Below are 25787 nucleotides of genomic sequence, written 5' to 3' on the forward strand. Positions count from 1 at the left end.
AGGAGGAAAGCATTAGCTGTGGTCCAAGAAAATGATAGTCATCATTTGGACAGAAGTCATGATAAAGGGAAAAAGTGGCCATTTTAAAGATAGAATTTTAGATGGAATATCAGGACTTGTTGATGGAAAAACTACCAAGAATGTTTCTCTTTGTCTCATCCATTGCCAATAATAAACATGTATAGTGGATCACTTTTAATAGTATGTATGTGTGTATGTGTTGTGTGAACGTGGATATGCACATATATGACAAAACATCATGTTCAGATTTAATAGGAAATGTGAAATGCATTTATATAAACAAATTTAGAAAAGCTTCTTTGATGCCACACAGGTAATGTTCCATCAAAACAATTACCATTACAGTGTAATGAAATTACATGTCTCACAAAGAGATTTTTAAGCTTATATGAAGAATAGCTTACAGTTCAGATATCATTTGATTTTTAAAAGATGCCAAAACAATAAATGGATTTTATTCCTTTTATTTTGCTCATTTCCCATCATCCTCATCCGTTGTCTACCAGTGATAAGCAAAACAGACAATGAATAAATTTTTTTACTCTAAATGTCTCTTTAGCCACTTGAGATAGTTGGCCATTAAAAAAACATTTATGTGTATACATATGCATATATGTATACATTGATATACCTACAAAGATATATACAGAGTTCTGGGATTCAATCTATAAACATATCTGAATAACAATAATTTCTCTACAGTGCTTCCCTCTTGCTAAGGTACATCTCTCATCTAAGAAAAACATGGTAAGACACCTACATCTTTAAAAAATTTGTGGAAAATATATTTACCAGCAGAGAAGTTGGGGATTTGGCAGGACGTGTTCTAACCTGCTGAAATTTATCACCCGAAAAGTCAGAGCAGCTGGCGATGGGTTGTTGGCAAAGTGTCTGGTGATCCCGGCAGGAAAAGACAACACCATTTCTCCAGTAATCTTCACGATACATCTGGCATGTCACAACACGTGAGAGGAAAGAGAGGAAACCCAGGTCAACATGCTGTGAATCACAGCAGTTGTGAAAAGCAAAGATTTCTGTAATACTATGACATAGCAGAAGAGAGAAAAAGTAAACTCTTACAATTCACTCTGAATTACTGTCATTTCTAAGACTTAAGGACTCAAAGTTTTGTATTAACACTTACTCCAAAAAGTGGCGATTTTGTTGAAGGTATTTTTGCATTGTTAGAAAAAAAGGACAGCTTTCCTTTTCCTGTAGAAAAGTCTGTATGTTCACCTCAAAAATAGAATAATTTATCCTGGTGGTTCTCTCTCTATTTGATTTCTGAATTGTTGGCAGTATATTTGAAGATATTAAACTACGCAGCGTTGTCACACTATTCACTGGGATTTATTTTAGCTTTCTGAGTAACACAATTGATGCCTTCAGTATGTTCTTTCATGGACTCAAGGGGTAAACTTTTTGCTTCCCACTTAATTAGATCTTCATTCTGTTAACTTGTCTATTTGGTTGAAACTATAAAATCAGTCACATACATAAGTTAATTCAGCTGGATGGTAATTTGGAAGGAAGAATAATTCTTTTTTTTTTTAAAAAAGCTTTATTTAGCATCACTAATTATTAGAGAAATGCAAGCCAAAACTACAATGAGATATCACATCACACTGATCAGAATGGACATCATCAAAAAATCTATAAAGGCTGAGGAAGGTGTGCAGAAAAGGGAACCCTTCTACACTGTTGGTGGGAATCTAAATTGGCACAACCATTATGGAGAACAGTAAGGAGGTTCCTTAAAAAACTAAATATAGAACTACCATATGATCCAGCAATCCCACTTCTGGGCTTATATTGGGATAAAACCATAATTCAAAAAATACATGCACCCCAATGTTCACTGCAGCACTATTTACAATAGCCACGACAGGGAAGCAGCCTGAATGTCCATCAACACAGAAGTGAATAAAGAAGATGTGGTACATACATAATAGAATGGGATATTACTCAGCCATAAAAACAATAAAATAATGCCATTTGCAGCAACATTGGATGGACCTAGAGCTTTTCATACTGAGTGAAATAAGTCAGATAGAGAAAGGTAAATATCACATATTGCTTATACATGGAATCTAAAAAAAATATGATAAATGAACTTACTTATAGAACAGAAATAAAGTCACAGATGTAGAAAGCAAACTTATGGTTACCATGGGGTATTCAGGGGAGGGATAAATTGGGAGGTTGGGATTGACACAACAAAAACCTATGTAAGATAGATAACTAATAAGGACCTACTGTATAGCACAGGGAACTCTATTCAGTACTCTGTAATGATCATATGGGAACAGAATCTAAAAAAGAGTAGATATGTATATAGGTATAACTGATTCACTTTGCTGTATACCTGAAACTAACACGACATTGTAAATTAACTGTAGTCAAATAAAAATTAAAATAAAAAGGGCCTTATTGAAATATAATTGATATACTACTGGCACTTATTTATAGTGTAAAGTTCCATAATTTTTGACATAATGTACATCTGTGAAATAATCACACAATCAAGATAGTCAAGATTTCCAACATCCCTAGAAGTTTCATCTTGTGTTTTTGTTTTTCTCTCCTGTACTTTTCCATCCTTTCCGCCTTATCTCTTGGCAATTGCCAATATATTTTCTGACAGTACTCATTAGTGTGGACTGTCTAAAATTTTATATAAACAGAATCAAAAGGTGTGTGATTTTTTTGATCTGGCTTTTTCCACTTGGCATAATTATTTTGAGATTCACTCACATAGTGTGGCAATCAATAGTACATGTCTTTTTATTGCTGGGTAGAATATGGATATACCATAGGCAATTAAAAAAATTCATTTATTGAATAACATTTGAATTCTTTTCATTTTTTTGCCTATTACAAATAAATCTGTGATGAATATGTGTGTACAAGTCTGTCTCTGGGCATGTGCTCTTATTTCTCTTGGATAAATATGAGTGAAATGATTGGATCACATGTTAGGTGTACCTTTAACTTTTTAAGAAACTGCCAAACTGTATTCTGAAGTGGAAAACATAGCTGAGTATGAGAGTTTTAATTCCTTCACATCCTCACCAACACTTGGTAGCTCTGTCTTTTTAATTTTAGTCATTCTAAAAGGTGAGTAATGGTATCTCATTGTTGTTTTAATCTGCATTTCCCTAATGGCTAAGGATGTTAGCATCTTTTCATGTGTTTCCTTGTGATTTATCTACTTGGATGAAGTGTCTGCTCAAACTTTCTGCCAAGTTTATAAACTGAGTTTTCTGTTCTCTTACTGAATTTTGAGAATTTTTTGTACATTCTAGATACAAATATTTTTAACAGATACATGTTTTGCAAAGATTTTTTCCCCAGTCTGGCTTTTCTTTCTCTTTAGAGTATTAGTAACTTTGAAGAAGTTTTTTTTTTTTTTTTTCCAAAGAGCAGAAATTTTAAATTCATCAATTTATTCTTTTATGGGTTTTAGTTAGTTTATTCTTTTGGAGTCTTATCTAAGAAATCATAGATAAACCTGAAAGTCACAAAAATTTCACCTATTTTATTCTAGAAATTTTTTATTTTTAGTTTTACATCCAGTGTTATGATCTATTTTTAGCTAATTTTTGCATATTTTCTGTGAGGTATAAGTCTGAGTTTATTTTTCAGTTGTGTGGATGAATATATCTAATCATCCTGCTACCATCTGTAGAATTTATCCACTTGGCAATTTTGTCAAAATTCAGTTGTCCACATATGTGTGGGTCTATTTCTAAATTCTCTGTTCTGTTCCATTGATCTATTTTGTCCATCTTTATACCAATACTACAACCAATATGTCTTGATACTGTAGCTTTTAAATTGTTCTGAAATCAAGTAGCATTATTCTACCAACTTTGTACTTTTTCAAAAATGTTTTGCCTATTTTAGGTCCTTTGTGTTTCCACATGAAATTTATGATCTCTGTGTCAATTTCTAAATAAAACAAATGGAGTTCCAATTCACCCTCTACTGCCTGCTTTTAGAGAATTAGTATCAGGCCCTTAAGGCATGTATTTTTTCTTGGCCAACAGACACTATGTTATATTTTGTCAGTAGAGGGCACTAGAGAGACATTGCAAAATGAAGCGGTTTTTTTTTTTTTTCTTCTCTTCCTCCTTGCAGTGTGCTTGCTAGGCAGGCTCCTTGCAGGACTCACGGCTAATCTAGAGCTAGGCTCCCGCAGCGCAGGAGGGATGTGGTGCCCCAGGGTGTGGGTACTGCAACCCCAGTGACGCTGGCAGATTCTATAGCGTCTGGCTCCTGAGGCCCCTGTGGCTGGGCTGCTCCAGTGCCCAGATGGGGTCCGCGGCGCCGGACTCCTTCATGTGCATACTTTCTCCACTGCCAGCTTCTCTGGTACCCGCCAGCCGTTAGCTTCCTTGGGTACCCTCCTCAGCCAGTTTTGCAGTGTAACGTGCCTCAGGGAGACTTCTCCCATGAACAGCTGAGAGGCTGGTGGGCTCTCTCTATATCCATGGCCTGGATACTTCCCAGGAAGTCAGTTGGGGCAATCATAGGGCACGCTTCACCTCTCAGGGGTGACTGTCCTTTCCCTGAGGTCCCATGTCTTGCAAATCATTGTTTCATATATTTTGTCCATTTTGAAGTGTTTTCAGGTAGAAGGGTCAATTGGTTACTCCATCTTGACCAGAAGCAGAAACCTCAAAATGATTCTTTTTCTTTGGGAAATAATAAATATTTGTAATGTGTGAACTTCTTTACGACTTTCGGATACATCTGGATAACTGACCCTTGCACTATTCTCTAGTGTACTTTCTGGGGAAACTGAGCTTGGTCAATGAAAACTTGGCTCACACTTGAATATGGAAAACTCTATTTGTCCTATACTCACCTTGTGTGCTGTGTAACTGACTGATGAGACACAAATGGCTCACGTGAGATGCTCCTTGGTACACATTCAAAATAGCTTATGTGAAGACCTGCTATAGCCTTGTATGCGCAAAGTTGGGTTTGGCTTAGAGGTGGAGGGGCAGGTACGCTTTCTAAAGTTACCCTTTTCCCTCTCAGGTATTATCATCTCTAACTCCGAACTGCTCTAAATGAGAATTTTGGGGTCTGAAAGTTTGCCCCTCCCTCTCTCCCTGAGAATATTGCTCATCTCCCAGTTTGGTGTCAACTCTGCTGTCTTCCTTCTCTATGTGTTAGATTCATGAGCCTTGCTTGATTTACTGGTGATGAATTGGTACTAAGCCTGGAATTCCCCTTAAGCTGAGTCTACCCAGTGTTTCCCAACATAGGAGACATGAAAAATTTTATTTGACAACTCTAGAAGAAGACTACAGCTAGCCGGAGCACTTTTAAAATTAGGCTGTAGCATCTACCATCACTCAGTATATTGTTAGCAGCAGTGGCTCGAATGTTTTTTATTTGGTAAGGACTCAGTTTCTTTTCCAGGGTCTGCAAAATGAGCTCCACATGGTGTCATGGTAGAGCATACAGTTTGTTTTTTGAAAGCAAGTCATCAAGAGGAGGGGGTGGTATTTATTAATTCAATAAACATTTATTGACTCATATGTAAGTTGTTTGTTTGAGTGGGAAGGCAATTTAAAAATGAGCAAAACAGCCTCTGTCTTCAAAGGGCTTACGATGTTGGGTGGATGATGAGAGAAGTAGTCAGTATAAGCCAATGTAATAAGCACCCAGGCTCCTGACCTACATTTTATTTCTGCACTTTATCTCAATTGTCACTGTCAGATCTTTGATGATTTATTAATCCATTCAATGTCTAAATCAATTTGAAATTTTCTATATATAATTAATATTTCCAACCTATACTCACTCATTACAGGAAAGTCTTTGTTCAACAGTAATGACTGTCCTCATCAGTGAGTGATGTGGGTATATTTCATGTGAGTTTAAATCATGGAAATCTGAAACACTGCAATAGGGAAATATTAACACATGTACTTTATGAAGTAAATGTGAAATCATATGAATCCCCACAAATTTGTCTAGAATGACAAAATTTCAAGGTCAACTGGTCAAGTGACTCATGAATTGAGCTGTCCCTTTTGCCACAGGCAGCGTTATGATAGCTGGTCAACAGAAATGCTGGCCAATTTTGGTCAGGAAACGTGTGGATTTAATTTATGTGAGGTCATCAGAAATGCATCCCTTACATAAAATGTGACTTCTACTGCTTTGATAATTAAACCCATGGGTTTCTTTTCACGCATACAGACTTCTGTACATAGGCTACTTCCCGTCTTTTATTTATCATCCCTTTTCACTGACTTTGGCACTAGGCAAAAACTCCTTTTCATATTTCAAGACTCAGTTCAAAGGCAGATCTTTCCAGAGCCTTCCTTAATATCCTTTCCATTCAGCCCTCTTTAGATTTTCCTTTCTTTAGGTTCCTTGGACAAATGGACAGATTAAAAAAAACTATTTTGTAGTTTCTTGCACATTATTTTATCTACTACTGTGAAGGCAAGTACTGTGTCTTGGGTTCTAGGAAGGCAAAGTTGCAAAACATAGAACCCAGTGCAGAGTAGGAACTCAATAAAATGTTTAAAAAATAAATTCATACATTTCCCAATTATATATCAGCTGCCTAATCAATGAACCAGACTTTATAAATGCATGTATAGAATGGGCAGTGAGAAATGGGACAAACATGACCTTGAGCAAACTTCCCATTTAAGCAAGGAGACAGACACTTGAATATGTAATAGAAATATGGGGATAAGAGAAAGATAGAATACAAGTGAGTAACCAAAGGTTTTCCTGGGAATTAGAGAATTAGTTCCTACCATCAGGGTTGTTCAAATAGGAGCTAATAACAGGAGATGTGTTTCCCCCAGGTGGCAGCAAAGTCAAGGAGTTCTCTGCTTATGAGCTACTGAGAAAGTTTCAGATATCATACCTGTTACAAGGTGTTCTGAATACTCAGAAAGAGTGTAACCATATTTGAATAGATTATATGTCACAATATAAAATAAAGTAGTATATATCTCATCTCAATGTGTGGTCTGAAAACAAATGGGAACACCTTTGACACAGGATGAGAGAGAACCACAGGCAAAGCAAACCCACGTGCTTTTTCTGTATCACTTCTCCATGTGGTGCTGTGTCTGGCTTTAACCCCTACCTCCCCTCACCCCATGATCAAACTTACAACTTGAGTTGTTTCCTTGAAAGTGAATGACAAAGTGACAGCAATTAGAATGATTCACTTCTTATTCATCACAGGAGGTGAAATTAAATTTAGAAGAATGTCACTTCATAATCTGTTCATAAGTTTCAGATCTAATAATTTCAGTGAAATATACTAAATCTCCCGTGTACCAACATATAGTATATGCTGCAACTACTTTATAACAGTATAATCCAAAAAAAGACTCAATATATGCAATTATCCTTGAAAGACTCAGTTAATTTGGGAGGGGATAGGAAAAGCATGAAAATTCCTTTGGTTCAAGTGCCACATCACTGAAATGCCAAGGTCATGGATATCAGGCTCACAGGTACAGACCTCAGTTGTCATAGCACGCCGGGGGAACTGAAACAAGATGAAGAACCCAGCTTGTATAGGGACAGTTCCACAAGTGACTGGTAGGCTGCTACTCCACTTTTTGGGGTTTAAAAAAAGATTATTATTAAGGACTTCTTAAACCCATTATCCCGTATCTATTCCCCTCCTATAATGGACTTTGCATTATATTTTTGTGCAAGTCTTATTTTCCATATCAACTGTCTTCACCACCAATATACCACTGTCTAGTACATGGGTGGCCACATAGCAGACATTCTGTAAACATCAAGTAAAGTAATTTGACTCAATTTGTTCAGCAAATATGTGTTAGGTACTCCTTGTCAGGTCCTGTTTTAAGTACTGAGGATACAACAATGAACAAAATACTCAAGGTCCCAGTTCTCATGAAGCTTACTCTAGTGGGAGAAGGGACAGACAGTGAACCTGAAAACATGGAACACGTTAACTAAAGGGTTCATTTATGAGAAAACAGGTAAAATGTTAGCTATGGAGAAAGAGACCGTGAGGTAGGGAGAGGAAGTGCTGATAGCAGACAGGGTTGGAGAGTTTCTGTTTTACACAGATGGACAAGAAGGGTCTCTGATATACCTGCTGAAGAATCCTGAAGGAAGGGAGGGCCCAAGTCACTCAGATACCTGGGAGAAGATCTCACTAATGTGGAAGGAGCAGCAGATGCAAAGACATGCAGATGGGATTGGGCTGATGAAAGACAAACAGCCAGGAAGGTAGAGTAGCTAGAGGGGCATGAACAAGCACGAGAGTGACAGAGACAAGATCAGAGAGGTGGCAACTGGGATGGGTCATGAAGGACAAAACTTATACATCATTATGAAGCATTTGTTTTTTACTCTGAACAAATTAGGAAGATTTTGAGCCAAGGGGTGACATGATATATTGAGAATAGATTTTAGGGGGCAGAAGTATCCTTACCACCTGGCTTCCCTGGTGGCTCAGAGGTTAAAGCATCTGCCTGCAATGTGGGAGACCTGGGTTCGATCCCTGGGTCAGGAAGATACCCTGGCGAAGGAAATGGCAACCTACTCCAGTATTCATGCCTGGAGAATCCCATGGACGGAAGAGCCTGGTGGGCTACGGCCCACGGGGTCGCAGAGTCAGACACGACTGAGCAACTTCACTTTCACTTTTCAGTATCCTTACTATAAATTAGGTTTCTCTGAATAAATGAATGAATTAAAGTCAATTAGTAAGTGTACAAAAAAGAATTCATTCTTGTCTGATTCCCAGTGTTTTTCACTCCATTATAGATATCTCTCCACAATTTTGACTAGTCATTTTTGGGGGGTATGTTTCTACCTGTAATTTTAGGCACCCTGAGTTTTCTAAGGTATAGGTTAGTCAGTAATAAGTAGTCCTTAGAACTGGTGATACAAAAAATCATCTAAATTCTTTATTCAAAGAAGAAGTCCACAGAACAAACACATATTTATGTATATAAAGTGTGTATACTAAGCTCACGACGCTTACTTTTCTCTAACAGTTCAAATGCATACTCTATGATGAACTTTTAATTTCTATTGATGTGTGGTTGTGGCAAATGATCTTTCTGCTTTGAAGATGAAAAAGAAAAGGCATGGGAGAAACCAGAATGCTATAGACTGAATGTTTGCCATGTCCAAAATGTATATATTTAGACCTAATCCCCAGTGTGATGATATTTGGGTGGGGCTGTTGGGAGGTGATTAGGTCATAAGGGTGGGGCCCTCATGAACCAGACTGGTGCCTTTGTAAGAGACCCAGAAAGCTCCTTAGCCCTTTCCACTCTATAAGATTGCTATGGACTAGGAAGCAGGCTCTCATCAGATACTGAATCTGCCAGGGCCTTGATTTTGGCCTTTTCAGCCTCCAGAACTGGGAGAAATAAATTTCTGTTATTTATAAGCCACCTAATCTGTTATAGCATAGGCTTGGGGCATAGGCTTGGATTACTGTGATAATGAATGGTTTGCCTTGGAAACGAACAGAGATCATTCTGTCCTTTTTGAGACTGCAAATGCCCAAGCCTATGCCCCAACCAGTAACGCTGAAGAAGCTGAAGTTGAACAATTCTATGAAGACCTACAAGACCTTTTAGAACTAACACCCAAAAAAGATGTCCTTTTCATTATAGGGGACTGGAATGCAAAAGTAGGAAGTCAAGATATATCTGGAGTAACAGGCAAATTTGGCCTTGGAGTATGGAATGAAGCAGGGCAAAGGCTAATAGAGTTTTGCCAAGAGAACACACTGGTCATAGCAAACACCCTCTTCCAACAACACAAGAGAAGACTCTACACATGGACATCACCAGATGGTCAACACCGAAATCAGACTGATTATATTCTTTGCAGCCAAAGATGGAGAAGCTCTATACAGTCAGCAAAACAAGACAGGGAGCTGACTGTGGCTCAGATCATGAACTCCTTATTGCCAAATTCAGACTTAAACTGAAGAAAGTAGGGAAAACCACTAGACCATTCAGGTATGACCTAAATCAAATCCCTTATGACTATACAGTGGAAGTGAGAAATAGATTTAAGGGACTAGATCTGATAGACAGAGAGCCTGATGAACCATGGACAGAGGTTCGTGACATTGCACAGGAGACAGGGATCAAGACCATCCCCATGGAAAAGAAATGCAAAAAGGCAAAATGACTGTCTGAGGAGACCTTACAAAAAGCTGAGAAACGAAGAGAAGCAAAAAGCAAAGGAGAAAAGGAAAGATATTCCCATTTGAATGCAGAGTTCCAAAGAATAGCCAGGAGAGATAAGAAAGCCTTCCTCAGTGATCAATGCAAAGAAATAGAGGAAAACAACAGAATGGGAAAGACTAGAGATCTCTTCAAGACAATTAGAGATACCAAGGGAACATTTCATGCAAAAATGGGCTCAATAAAGGACAGAAATGGTATGGACCTAACAGAAGCAGAAGATATTAAGAAGAGGTGGCAAGAATACACAGAAGAACTGTACAAAAAAGATCTTCACGACCCAGATAATCACAATGGTGTGATCACTCACCTAGAGCCAGACATCCTGGAATGTGAAGTCAAGTGGGCCTTAGAAAGCATCACTAGGAACAAAGCTAGTGGATGTGATGTAATTCCAGATGAGCTATTTCAAATCCTGAAAGATGATGCTGTGAAAGTGCTGCATTCAACATGCCAGCAAATTTGAAAAACTCAGCAGTGGCCACAGGACTGGAAAAGGTCAGTTTTCATTCCAATCCCTAAGAAAGGCAATCCCAAAGAATGCTCAAACTACTGCACAATTGCATTCATCTCACATGCTAGTAAGGTAACGTTCAAAATTCTCCAAGCCAGGCTTCAGCAGTATATGAACCGAGAACTTCCAGATGTTCAAGCTGGTTTTAGAAAAGGCAGAGGAACCAGAGATCAAATTGCCAATATCCGCTGGATCATCAAAAAAGCAAGAGAGTTCCCGAAAAACATCTATTTCTGCTTTATTGACTATGCCAAAGCCTTTGACTGTGTGGATCACAATAAACTGTGGAAAATTCTGAAGGACATGGGAATACCAGACCACCTGACCTGCCTCTTGAGAAACCTGTATGCAGGTCAGGAAGCAACAGTTAGAACTGGACATGGACCAACAGACTGGTTCCAAATAGGAAAAGGAATACATCAAGGCTGTATATTGTCACCCTGCTTATTTAACTTATATGCAGAGTACATTATGAGAAATGCTGGGCTGGAAGAAGCACAAGCTGGAACCTCAGATATGCAGATGACACCACCCTTATGGCAGAGAGTGAAGAGGAACTAAAAAGCCTCTTGATGGAAGTGAAAGAGGAGAGTGAAAAAGTTAAAGCTTAACATTCAGAAAACTAAGATCATGGCATCCGGTCCCATCACCTCATGGGAAATAGATGGGGAGACAGTGGAGACAGTGGAAACAGTGTCAGACTATTTTTTGGGGCTCCAAAATACTGCAGATAGTGACTGCAGCCATGAAATTAAAAGACACTTACTTCTTGGAAGGAAAGTTATGACCAACCTAGATAGCATATTAAAAAGCTGAGACATTACTTTGTCAACAAAGGTCCATCTAGTCAAGGCTATGGTTTTTCCAGTGGTCATGTATGGAGTAAGAGCTGGACTGTGAAGAAAGCTGAGCACCGAAAAATTAATGCTTTTGAACTATGGTGTTGGAGAAGACTCTTGAGTCCCTTGGACTGCAAGGAGATCCAACCAGTCCATCCTGAAGGAGATAAGTCCTGGGTGTTTATTGGAAGGACTGATGCTGAAGCTGAAACTCCAATACTTTGGCCACCTCATGCAAAGAGTTGACTCATTGGAAAAGACCCTGATGCTTGGAGGGATTGGGGGCAAGAGGAGAAGGGGGTGACAGAGGATGAGATGGCTGGATGGCATCACCGACTCGATGGGCATGAATTTGAGTAAACTCCAGGAGTTAGTGATGGACGGGGAGGCCTGGCGTGCTGCGATTCATGGAGTCGCAAAGAGTCGGACACGACTGAGCGACTGAACTGAACTGAACTGAATCTGTTATAGCAACCCAAATGACCTAAAACACCAGAGTCCACAGTGTTGACTTCTCTGCAAAACTCTGGGCCCAAAATAAAACCTAAGTGTCGTTTCAAAGGATATTTAGAGAAGTTGATAGATCCCAGTGCTAGATAGGAGTAGAGTTACTCATTATATTAATTTTCCAGCATAATACTGTTAGATTTAGACTAAAAAACACTACTGTTTCAGAAGTGTAAAGAGGATTAACAATTAGTCATATAGATTCTCACTTAAAATATAGAGATCCAAGTCCTAGCTATCCTTAATATCACTGTTTATAAAATTTTTATAAAACAGTATAGTGCTCTACAGTATATGCACATTTAATTTTTTTTCTGATCTTTTATTCCATGGATACCAAGGTTTTCTAAGCCCTAGTCCCTGCAAGTAAAAAACAAAAAGCAATTCTTTCCTCTCCCAGGTTAGTCTTTTGTTTATCCTTCAAAGTCAGACCCGGAATTGCATTAGTCACACACTTCAAAACCAGTTTGACTTAAGTGTTTAGTTTTCAATGTAGACTAACAATCACTCAACCTCTTTTTTTAATCTGACCTCTTAGTAAAATTAATGAATGCCGTAGACCCTCTATGGACAAATGTGCATGCAGACATACACATTAGATATGAAATATAATTTCAAGGGATCCACAGACTTCCTGAACCCCATCCAGGGGACTCCTTACAGAGAGGCAAAGTATCTAATTACATCACATGTGGTGAAGTCCATTGTCAAGATGTACTGATAAAAGTGAAATGAGGCTCATGTAAATAGGGAATGGTACATTTTTATATAAAATTTTTACTTTGCTGTAATTACAATTTTTTGGCTAGTTTTTCCTTACTTAACAAGGGTTACAAATTAATATAATTTATTCTCTTACTAATCTGTATTTATGGAAAGGTAGTTTTATTCTAAGTTTTCATTCAAATGCACCATTGTTTCGGTTTATAGGTGAGTACTCTCAGCCAGGAAAGACTAAGACAATAAAGACATGATCTAGACATTTCCTTTTGTGAGATAATACATGTTCTCACTGTTGACAGAGTTCAGTTAGGGTTTCCTGTAACTTACAGAAAAAACTGAATCAGAGATTTCTGGGTAGTAAGATTAGAGTTTTGGACCTTTTGGAATATATATATCCTCTTGCCTCTAGTTGTGGGCCTTGGGGGAGCCCTGTGAGCACTGGCTTCTCCAAGGGCCCCAGCATGAGGAAGGTATATATATACATATATATATGTATATATATACAAATAAATATATATATACACATATATATTTTAAAGAAAGCAGTGAGTTAATATTCATAATTAAGTTAATACTAAGTATGCCACCTGTTATTGCTGACTAGATTTTTTTTGGTCTTAGGATGTGGAATGAAATAATTATATGTGGAGTGTTCCCCGCGGAATAGCATAGAGTTTGAAGAATATAGTGGACTAAGCCCCAGGCTTACTTGCTTGGATCTGCTCCTTTGAAGTAGGCATTGACCGTTTCTGTAAATGCTGCTGCAACAGGGAGGGTGTCCTGGGCTCCCATGGTTAGGGGGCTGGGTCCCCTGGAAGAACCTGTATAGGACGAAAAATCTTCACTTAATATGGATTGGAGACAGCCTAGTATATGTGGAACTAAAACCTCATTATAGGATTACAGGATGAAATCTAATTACTGAAACAAAGTAACGTGCTAAGAACTGTAACTGTATAATCAACATAGAGCTCAAGTATTTAAAAGGAAATATTTGGCTGGTTTACAGACAAACACACTTGAAACTAATTCAATTAGGTATTCTACCATAGGAAAAATCCAAGCGTAAGAATAAAGTCATTGGATTTTTCAATGCTTACATAAATCATAAGGCAGTATTTGCATGACAGTTTGTACAGCAGGTAGTTAGTAAAGAAAATTATTAGCGGCCTATTTGAGCATTCACATCATACTATTGCCAATAGACTCAAAAGTGTTGTCATTACTTCATTTTAAAGAGGCAGGCAGCCATGGGGCACCATGTTATACATTATCTTTTTCTGAGTTGTTTCCATTTCCAATTACCCTCAGATCAAGGAGACTCAAGTGTGCTTATCCCCAAACATGTGCAACCCAAATGTCCACCTTGACTTATCACACACACATCAATGCATCAATTCACATTATTAAAAATAAAAGTAGTGCTCATGTATACTAAGCATCTACTATATACCAAACACCACACTGAATATCTTATAAGAATTACTGCATTCAAGCCCCACATCCGCCCAGCGGGAGATAGGCATTATATTCCCATTTTACAGAAAGAAAACTGAAGCTCAAAGAGCTAAGTGATTTGCCCTAATAACATAGTTAAGTGGCAAAACTAAAATTCAAATGTAGATTCGCCCTCCTATAAAGCTCATGTTTTTCTCCTATACCGTTCATAATATTCTTTGTTGTTTAGTTGTTGTGTCCTACTCTTCTGTGACCTCATGGACTGTAGTCTGCCAGACTCCTCTGTCCATGGGATATCCCACGCAAGAATACTGGAGTGGGTTGCCATTTCCTTCTCCAGGGGATTTCCCCGACCCCAGGCTAGATCCCTTGTCTCCTGCTTAGCAGGTAAATACTTTACTACTAGTCACCTGGGAAATTGTTTATAATATATAATTTGTCTAAATGAAACATTTTTATATGGTCTTGATACACTTTGAGGTTTCCAAAACGACTAAGTTTAGGATCGTTGCCTTCATTAACAATTTCTGAACACAGTACTGAAGAGGAGAATTTTAATGAACAAAGTATTTAATTATGTCACACATTCATTGCTTCTCCTTCCTATCAAACAAAACACATTTAATTTTCCCCACCTCATCACACACTACACGTTATGCTTTTTTATCTTTTACCTTCAGTAACTGTCATCCTCTTCTCTGTTATGTGAAGATCTACCCTTTGTATATTTCCCTCCTCAATAAAGTTTTCTTTGATAATTCTAGTTCATTCTAGTGTCTGCTTTCTATCTTCCCTTGACTTTCAATGTCTTGGATGTGGGCATTGATTCTCAACAAACATTTGCTTATCTACTATGTGTCAGGCATTGTGGTAGGTGCTGGGGATTCAAAGATAATTAAACACAATCCTTGTTCTCAAGAATTTTTGTTGTTTGTGAGCCATGCAGTCTGTGGCATTTTGTTATAGAATTCAGAATGGACTGAGACATGCAGCCTGGCCCAGATCTGTTCTTCTTGACACACCTCCTCTCTATCCTTCCAACAACCCTATATACTCTAGCTACATTCACTTCTGGGGACCACAGTTCTTACCGTGGGTTTAATCAACAATGCCAGAAAAGGAGAAATAGCAAAATTTGACAAAGAACCCTTTTACCTTAAAGGATCCACAATTTACAATTCTAATTTCTTCACATCCCTATACATTGCAATTAATTATGCCATCTTCTTTTCTACTTTTTTCATTTATTACATAATTTTCCTTATTGCTATCTGGCCTACATAGCATTTCCATGAGTATATAAAAAAAAAAAAAAAAACATTCTCCAAATGTTCGGCCATTTCTAGGTAGAAATTATTCTAAATCCATCTTTGTATAAATTGTTCTTTTCCTTTCAATTATTTTCTTAAGATGTAGTTTTATTGCTTCAAAATGAGACAACCAAACCATAAGGCAGATCAATTTTTGATTACTAAGAATGCCAGATTATTTTACATAAAGATTATATTCAATGAAAATGCTATCAATAATAAATTAATGCTTCTGTTTCCCTGCAGTACCTTAGAAAGTCTTTGTTAATTTGACTATTGTAAAACTGGGCTAAAACTAGGAGAATGTCTAAGATGCTGCAAAATTCAAACCTCATGGTCTAAGATGACCAAGATGGGACTCAAAACTATTTTTGAATATCTGAAATAATATTAAGAGACAGTGACTCTAGGAGCCAGAGTTCATGGCCATGGATCTGCAAGTTAATAGCTTTGTGACCTTGGGCAAGTCAATTATCTTTAGGTTTCTCAACCATAAAATGAAGGCAATAGATTACATAATCTTTGTGTAGTAGGATTCTATAATTTTGTTTTAGGAATCTAAGGAGTTTTAAACAGAAAGAGCAATTTTCTCACACAGAAATAAACTGATTTGAAAAGAGTATCCCTTCATGGTGTTTTGAAAGAATATGCCAAATATTTACGGAGCCTTTACTATTTGTAAAGTATTTTTACATATTTTTTTTTACACATTTGGAGACACAGATATGTAAACATCCAGAAAGTAAGATATAAGCATTTCTAAAAACTAGTAACAGTAACATATGCAACTAAGGGCTTAAGACAATAGTTCAAGTGACAGCACTGTGAAGGTTTTTCATTGCCCAATGAGCAGAGCAGGAAATGTTGCTCCTTGATTTAAAGGCTGCTAGGGCTCTGGAATCTTACAGACGTGGGTGTGAATCCCAGCTCCTCCACTTACAATCTATATGACAAGAAATAAGCTATTTAATCTGACTGTGACTCGGTTTCCTCATCTTTAATATAAAATAGATAATAATATCTATTTTGAAGGCTTGTCAGCCAGCTCAGTTGCTCAGTCGTGTCTGACTCTTTGCGACCCCATGGACTGCAGCACACCAGGCTTCCCTGTCCATCACAACTCCCAGAGCTTGCTCAAACTCCTGTCCATTGAATTGGTGATGCCATCCAACCATCTCATCCTCTGTTGTTCCCTTCTTCTCCTGCCTTCAATCTTTTCCAGCATCAGGGTCTTTTCCAATGAGTTGGCTCTTCACATCAGGTGGCCAAAGTATTGGAGTTTCAGCTTTAGCATGAGTCCTTCCAATGAATATTCAGGGTTGATTTCCTTTAGGATTGACTGGTTTGATCTTGCAGTCCAAGGGACTCTCAACAGTCTTCTCTAACACCACAGTTTAAAAGCATCTTGTGGTGGACATCAAATGGGATAAAATTTGTGAAATTTTAAAAATGGTACTGCTGACTTAAAAAACGCACACACACACAGAATTGAGAATTATGAGTTAAGTTTTATTTGGGGGCAAAATGAGGACATTTCTCAAAACTATCAGAGCATTTCAGATAGCTCTGAGGAACTGCTCCAAAGAGGTAGGGGAAAGGTCCATATATATATGGTTTTCATGAAAGGGGAATACACACAATCAAACTCATATTTTTTTTTGCAGAAGGTTTCTGCTAGTCTGGAGGAGCAGCTGTTACCATGAAGGATTTTAGTGCTTTTCTAGATATGAGGAAATACAAGAATTGGTTCATAAAATAAAAGAATTGGTTCATAAAATATCTATCTGAAGACCTGTTCTGCCAGTTTTTCCCAGAGCACAGAGTGCCTCAGGTCTCCACCCTGAACTCCTTTCAGGGGGTGTTGAAAGTCAGCAGTTGCAGCAGCACATAATTTACTCCTCGTGGAGGTAGATGGCAAGTGCCTATTTGTAGTTGACAGTATGTACTTGAAAAACATCTTGTTTTTGTTGCTGTTATTTTGTCAGGGTGAGCTTTACTAACATTGTTGAATTAGAGTTGACTCTGAATTTGAGTAGCTTTTGAGGCAAAGAATGAAAGGAGATGATATCACAAATGGTATTCTTCACTGAGAAAGGAGATAGACCAAAATTTTCAAATTCCTTCCAACTCTAAATTTCTCTTATGATAAGAACAGTGAATTCTATCATGCATGTTTAATTTTTTGTGTATTACATGGGTGGCTATCATCTATTCAATTTACTTGATACATGCTTGGACTAACAGGAGATGAAACCTGGTTGAATGCCTATTTATCTCTTGATTCATTTGAATGTAGTTCCTGCACAAGTAGGCATTGTGCTAGACACTGAGAAATTCACAGACATGTCTGAGATGTACCTACCTCTCCCTTTGTGGAGCTTACAATATAGAAGAGGACTGTAATATTAGACGTGAATGAAAAATAAAGACTCCATGAAGTTAGATAATAGTTCAGTATTATAACAATTATTATTACTATTAATGATTATTTTTAAAGAATTCAAGATAGAAATAGCAATTATTACGTTTGTTCTACAACAAAATAAAATATCAAACATTAACATGCTTTTTGTTCTTTATACATTGAGGGGATAAACAGAGTCAAACATCTGAATTTGACTGAATTTGAACCCTATTGCCCCTTAAATATTTTTTTTAAAAAGATTCCATCTGATGCAGTAATAAAGTGAAAAGTTATTTGTATACAGACGATAAACTGTCATATACCAGGCTATGCAATGGGAGGTACAAGAAACTGCCAGATTCTTTGAAATCTAAACCATAGTAATTTGAAAGATGGGACAAGTTGGTTATGACTGAATTATGCATATGGAAGAATATATAACTTTGGTGTTAAAAATGTATCTGTCAACAACTTTTGGCTGACTTTTTAAAAAGTTGTTTACCTTTTAGCAATTTGTAAATAAACTTGGGAATATGAATGCAGATAAAAGCCTGGAATTTTTGATGTGCCCCCAAATGAAACTACTAACAACAAAGAGAATAAAGAGGTCAAGATAATGAACATGTGGTATAAAAAGCATCAAGTCACTATGGTATTAAACATAACTGCTGATGGATGGAAGTGATTTAAATTCATTTTTAATTCTAAAATTTAAATAAGTTTAGATTCAATTTCTAATGGTTATATTGAAGATAGAAGCTTGCAATTTGTCTGTTATAATTGGTTAGAAAAAATTCATTTATTCATTTAATGAAGCTTACTTTGCACCAGAAGATTGTTATTAAGCCAATGAAGCATATCCCAATGGAGGAATTTCTGGAATCAAGTAAATGCAACACACACACACACACGCACACGTGATTTCAGAGTCTTTTTCTCTAACTTTCTTGAGGTATAATTGTGAAATTAAATTGTAAGATGTTTAATGTGTATGTGTGATGATCTGACCTACATATACATTGTGGGAGGATTTCTCCCATCTAGTTAATTCACACATCCATTACCTCATGTATTTTTCTTTCTTTCATCCCTTCCTCCCTCCCTGCCTCCTTCCTTCCTTTCCTTCTTTTACGAGGACGTTTAAGTTCTACTCTCTCAGCAAATTTCAGTTGTACAATCCTGTGCCATCATCTATAGTCACTATGTTTTATGTTAGCTTCTCATGCTTCCAGAGTGGTTCAGTGGTGAAGAATTCACCTGCAATGTAGGAGACGCGGCTTCGATCCCTGGGTCAGAGAAGAGCCCCTGGAGAAGGAAATGGCAGCCCACTTCGGTATTCTTGCCTGGGAAATCCCATGGACAGAAGAGCCTGGTGGGCTACAGTCCAGGGGTCGCAAAGAGTTGGACACAACCAAGCGACTAAACAACAGCAACAAAAACATTAGATCCTCAGACCATATTCATCTTATAGTTGACAGTTTGTACACTTTTACCAAATTCTCCCTATTTCCCCATACCCAGTCCCTGGCAACCACTTTTCGACTCTCTGTTTCTATGAGTCTGACTTTCTTTTCTAGATTCCACATACAAATGGTACCATGTGGTACTTGTCTTTCTCTGTCTGGCTTATTTCACAGCATAATGTACTCAAGATCCATCCATGTTGTTGCAAATAGCAGGATATCCTTCTTTCTCTGTATTTATTCTTTTATCTATACATCTCCATATTGTTTGAATTTTAAAAAGTAATTGAAAGAAAGAAAGAAAGTGAAGTCACTCAGTTGTGTCCGACTCTTTATGACCCCATGGACTGTAACCTATCAGGCTCCTCTGTCCATGGAATTTTCCAGGCAAGAGTACTGGAGTGGGTTGCCATTTCCTTCTCCAGGGGATCTTCCTGACCCAGGGACCGAACTGGGATCTCCTGCTTTGCAGGCAGACAGCTTTACAGTCGGAGCCACCAGGGAAGCCCTAAGATGGGCTTGTCTGGGATTACATCAATTTCATGCTTATGTCAATTTCGTGCTTGCATCAATTTCATGATCAGAATAAAACAAACTGTGAGCTACTTTCAAATGTAATTTAATGGCATGGGGGACATTATCATATGTTAAAGTAAGAAAATGCATACTTATACACTATATGAAAATATAAATTACATACACATAGTCACCTACACATGAAAAATCTTAGAAATAAAGTATACCAAAATAGTGGTTATCTAAGGTTATTAGAATATAGATTATTTCATTTTTTATATCTTTCTGCTTTTCTATAATGAGTATGCATAATGATAGTGTGGCAAAAAATTTTATAGATAGAAGTGGTGCATATATAGAATGGAATATTACTCAGCCATAAAAAGAATGAAATGATGCCATTTGCAGCCACATGGATGGAGCTAGAGATTGTCATACTGAGGGAAGTAAACCAGATAGAGAAAGACAAACATAAAATATTGCTTACAAGTGAATCTAAAAAAAAATGATACAAATGAACTTATTTACAAAATAGAAACAGACTCACAGATTTAGAGAATGAATTTACAGTTACCAGGGGGAAGGGTAGGGGAAGGATTAGATTGGGAGTTTGGGACTGACATGTACGCACTGCTATAACCAACTGCTATAACCAACAAGGACCTACTGTATAGCAGAGGGAACTCTGCTCAATACTCTGCAATAACCTAGATGGGGAAAGAATTTGAAAAAGAACAGATACATGTATATGTGTAAGTGAATCCCTTTGCTGTACATCTGAAACTAACACAACATTGTCAATCAATTATACTCCAAAGTAACACAAAAACTAAGAAAAATAAATTGAGAGTTACACTAGTGTCTTAAATGATGCTGAAGTTTCTACATTTTTCCTTTATTATTTGGGTGGTTTCTGTTCTTACAGTTAAAAAGTGGATGCTGGTAATTTTGAGTTACAAAGCTATTTCCCTAGGGGGTTGATATTTATGAATGGAGAGGCATAAAGAATGCTGTCGGTCCTAGCCTGACTGCCTGAAAGCCTGCTATTTGAGCTGCCAGTTTCCTGGCGAATGAGCTATGAGCAGCGTCCATAAAAGGTGAAATCTAGGAAAGGATAACAACATTAAATAACTCATTCTTCCTCTTCCTGGACTCACCCTCTACGATGACGACTGCAACTCCTGAAAGTCACCAAAACATCCTTGAAAAATTAACCTCACCCAAACCTTTTGTGTTTTCGCAGAGGCATAGTTCAAACCTCTAAATCAAATCTTAGGGGAAGCAACACTGCAGTTACTTGGGATATAAGACCAGAAACACAATTGTGAATCACACACTCTGTGAATGTGTGCCAGCAGCAGAAGAAACCCCAAGGCCACGTTTCTACACATCCGGGTGACTTACAGCAGCAGAGCCAGCAGCAGAAGTCCATGAAGGTTCCTGTCTGTTGGAAGTATATGCAGTACCAGAAATTATTACCACATGCATGTTACAAAATAGTCAAAGATACAAAAAGGTTAAAATAGCTTAAGTGCAAAGACTTATCTTAATGTCCCTGAATCTATCTTTGATTTAATAAATAAAGCAATGAATGCAAAATTCTTAGCACATATTAAGTGTTTATTTAATGATAATTATTATTTTAAGAAATGATTGCATGTATATAGTATTGTATAGTTTATAAAGGCCTTTCACAAGTAATTGACTAAATCTGTTAGGGGTATATATGGTATTGATGAAACATATTTATTCCACATATACATAAGTTCTTAGAAGTGAGAGATTCTTCTGAGTTTTGAAATCACTTCATTGAATCCCTTTTTCATTCATGTGTCAGCTCTCACTGAAGTGGCTATCAGAGGTCCTCATCTGTGTGGGGGAGTCAGAGTCAGGAGTACAATGCATGGGCTGTCTCCATCTGTGGATAGCTCTTCTTAGAAGACACACAATAAAAAGCTATCACACAAACTATTATGTGAAAATAAGCTACAAGGATATATTGTACAACATGAGGAATATAGATAATGTTTTATAATAACTATAAATTGTGAATTTTTATATTTTACACCTGTAACTTAAATAATATTGTGTGTCATCTATGCTTCAATTTTAAAAAAGCTATTGCACAATGAAGGCTCCATCATGCAAAGGAAAAACAGATCCCTCTGGTCATTCTTAGCTTCTCCATTCTTTTCTTAGGAAGTTTGAAATCACTTGTCAAATCTGCTGAAATGCCTTGATTTAAAAATTCTTTAATAAAAGAGATGGTAACAGATTTTCTTCCAACATTTCTCATCAGCAATGAACACAGCACCCCAAGGAGTGTATCAGCAGGCAGATCATTAGTCTCAACAAGTTAGCTTTAATGATGGGCTCTGGTGGAGGCTGGTGGTGGTGGGGGGTGAGTGTGCAGCAGGGAGGAAGCTTTCTGCTCCCAAGTCACTCTCCTGCAGCACACACAGGGCAGAAAGACTGCTCATTGTCCCTGCTGGCAAAGGCGTTGGGGGGCCGTGTAGCCACTCACAGTAGATGGAATTGCCAGATGTTTTATGTGGAGGAAAACTAGAATGCAACAACCCGACCTTCTCCAAAGCAGGCAATAACCAAACAAAACAGTCCAGGGATGTGGGAAGTTGGACAAGGGTGTTAAGAGTTAATCACCATTGAGCACTTTGTGTGCACTGACCTCATACTTGACTATTGAATCTTGACCACAAGCACTACAACTCTATGAAACATGTTACTATTTTCTAGTAACACCATTACCATTTCAAATAACCAGAGAAGGAAACTAAGACTTAGGTTAAGTAGCTTCCCTAAAGTCACATCATTTGTTGTTCAGTTGCTAAGTCGTGTCTGATTCTTTGCAATCCCATGGACTGCAGCGTGCCAGGCTTCTCTGTCCTTCACTATCTCCTGGAATTTGCTCAAACTCCTGTGCACTGAGTCGGTGCTGCTACCCAACCATCCCATCTTCTGTCACCCCCTGCGACTCCTGCCTTCAATCTTTCCCAGCATCAGGGTATTTTTTCATTGAGTAGGCTTTTCACACCAGGTGGCCAAAATATTGGTGCCTCAGCTTCAGCATCAGTCCTTCCAATGAATATTCAGGGTTGACTTCCTTCAGGGTTGACTGGTTTGATCTCCTTGCTGTCCAAGAGACTCTCAAGAATCTTCTCCAGCACCACAATCTGAAAGCATCATTTCTTCAGCACTCAGCTTTCTTTATGGTCCAAATTTCATGTCCATACATGACTACTGGAAAAACCAGAGCTTTGATTATATGGATCTTTGTGTGCAAAGTGATATCTCTGCTTTTTAATATGCTGTCTAGGTTTGTCACAGCTTGTCCTCCAAGAAGCAAGTGTCTTTTACATTTCATGGCTGCAGTCACCATCTGCAGTGATCTTGGTGCCCAAGAAAATAAAATCTGTCACCATTTCCACTTTCTCCCCTTCTGTTTGACATGAAGTAATGGGGTCGGATGCCATAATCTTAGTTTTTTGAATGCTGAGTTTTAAGCCAGCTTTTACACATCATGCTGAAACTATAACTTAGACCCAGAAGGCTTATTCTAAAGCCAATGCATGTGTACACAGAGACACACACACATTCTCTCTTTCTAAGTATATATGTATTCCACATATTTTCTCTATCTTTACAAATATGTGTGTGTATGCATGTGCGTGTACTAAGAGTAAACTCATATAAACTAACTAGGAACTCTTATTCTAGCTTTAATATCTAGGATAATACCCAATACACTTTTAGGTTAACATTTACATGTTACATAAGATTTTTTATTAGAACTCTAACTCGGCAACATTTTATCTTTCTTCAAAGCAGACTCCTTGTAGCCTAAAAAGTCATGCCTTCTTCTTCCCCTGGAAGCTCTCCCTAGCTTCTAGGCCAGGTTGTCTTTTTTCTGGGTGCCTCCAAAGCCCTGTATATCCTGAATTATAATGATCTCCATGCATGTTATTGTAACAACTTGTTTAACATCTGGCTTCTACAGTCCATGAAGGTGGAGATGTGTCTTGTTCTCCACTGTAACCACAGTAACTTTCATAGTACTGAGGTCACAGTAGGGACTCAGTAATTCCTTGCTGACTGGATGAATACAGCCAAAACAATATTTGTTCCTATAGCAATTATCAAGGCTATGTTTCACAGGTTTGTTCATTGTTCTTCCTATCAGGTATCTACCTGTTGTAGAATTAGTAAGCATGGTAAACCTTAGCATTTTGCTATGTATTCATCATAATCAATTCTGTACACATCCATATAAACATATGAAGATAGTCCTAATTCCTGCTAAAGAATATTAACTATGAGCATGTCTAGACACACTGCAGCTTCTATGAGGAGTATTTCAGAAACTCTATTATATCATAACAAGCAACTAATTCCTCCTTTGAACATGATTTATATGTCTGTAAGTTTACTGTGGGGATAGGCAGGGAATGTCAAATTTTTTTTGCAAGAGCTCCTACTTCATGGAAAAAGAAAACTGAAGTGTCCTATTAAAAACCCAATTTTATTTCTATTTATAAACCAAGAAATGCAAAATTTGTTACTCAATTATTTGTAAAGTTTATACAAGTTATTACTTTTTTGTTTGATGGACATGACAAATATTAATAATTTCTTCAGTCTCATATGATGTTCAGTTTTCAGTGTTTATATGCGTGTGTCAGGAGGAAAAGATAGAAGATTATAAGACAGATGAGAAGATTGGACAAAAGACATGGACAGGCAACAGCCAGCGAAAAGAGGCAGTATCTCACATCTATGTTAACTTGCATTTGCTATAATGGCCTTCGAGAAGATATGTTCCTTCCAGGCTTGGTATCTGCGATTTTCCTATCTGTTATTTAGGTTAATGGTCAGGTCATACTCAGGGTGCAGCTAGGTGAGCTAGTTAGGCACGCCCTCTTCCATGCTCCTTGTTTCCTGAACAACTGAGAGAAAACAGATCAAGAAAAGATCTAGGTACTTAATATATAGCACAAAAATATATCCATTAAATATTGTGCATTCAAAATTAATCATTAATATTTGTGTGACTATTTATAGAAAAGATACAATGGAGCAAATTCCAAGGTCCAATGCATTCTTTTTCCCATACGCCTCCTATGATACAGGTTTGTCCCAAGGCTGAGCTCTCACCTCCCTGGATTCAGCCCTCATCTCCAAACAAATAATTCCCACATTTCCACAGTCTGTCTACTCCTGGACTCGTATATAAGGGATGGTGTGCAGGACTTCAAAGCTGAGAGGTCTCGAAAGTAGTTCACTCTTTCTGACCAAATCCAGGGCTCTTAGAGTCTCCTTTCTCCTGGTTTACAGCCGCACCCTTCTCCATGTGTCTCAGAATGGAAGTATCCACTTCTTTTCCATAACCTGTGCATGCGTGCTCAGTTGCTTGAGTTGTGTCTGACTCTTTGTGACCCTGTGGACTATAGCCCACCAGGCTCCTCTATCCATGGGATTCTCCAGGCAAGAATACTGAAGTGGGTTGCCATCCCCTTCTCCGGGGGATCTTCCTGACCCCGGAGACCAGGACCTCAGGGATCAAACCTGCATCTCTTACATCTCCTGCATTGGCAGGTGGGTTATTTACCAGTAGCACCACCTGGGAAGCCCCTTTGTACAACCAATTAAATGTCAAATGTTTCTACCCCTATGGCTTTTTTCAAATATCTCGACGAAAACGGTACTGTCAGTTCTTTATTACTTATCCTGAATTGTTCAGTAAAACCCCAAATTTCTCTAATCCTTAAAATCA

At 37.8% G+C, this 25787-nt stretch overlaps 1 protein-coding gene across 7 annotated transcripts in view; it reads right to left on the bottom strand.

Moving 5' to 3' along the window:
• SGIP1 (SH3GL interacting endocytic adaptor 1) overlaps positions 1-25787 on the bottom strand; it is a 228096-nt gene that overhangs the window by 20000 nt on the left and 182309 nt on the right. For all 7 annotated transcript variants that reach the window (XM_043461048.1, XM_043461047.1, XM_043461045.1 and 4 more), the window contains 2 exons: positions 13558-13669; positions 814-969 (listed from right to left, as the gene is read on the bottom strand). In XM_043461048.1, the coding sequence (XP_043316983.1) occupies positions 814-969; positions 13558-13669 (268 nt within the window). The remainder of the gene's footprint in view (positions 1-813; positions 970-13557; positions 13670-25787) is intronic.

This window comes from Cervus canadensis, chromosome 2 (genome assembly GCF_019320065.1).
Source record: "Cervus canadensis isolate Bull #8, Minnesota chromosome 2, ASM1932006v1, whole genome shotgun sequence".
Lineage (NCBI taxonomy): Eukaryota > Metazoa > Chordata > Mammalia > Artiodactyla > Cervidae > Cervus > Cervus canadensis.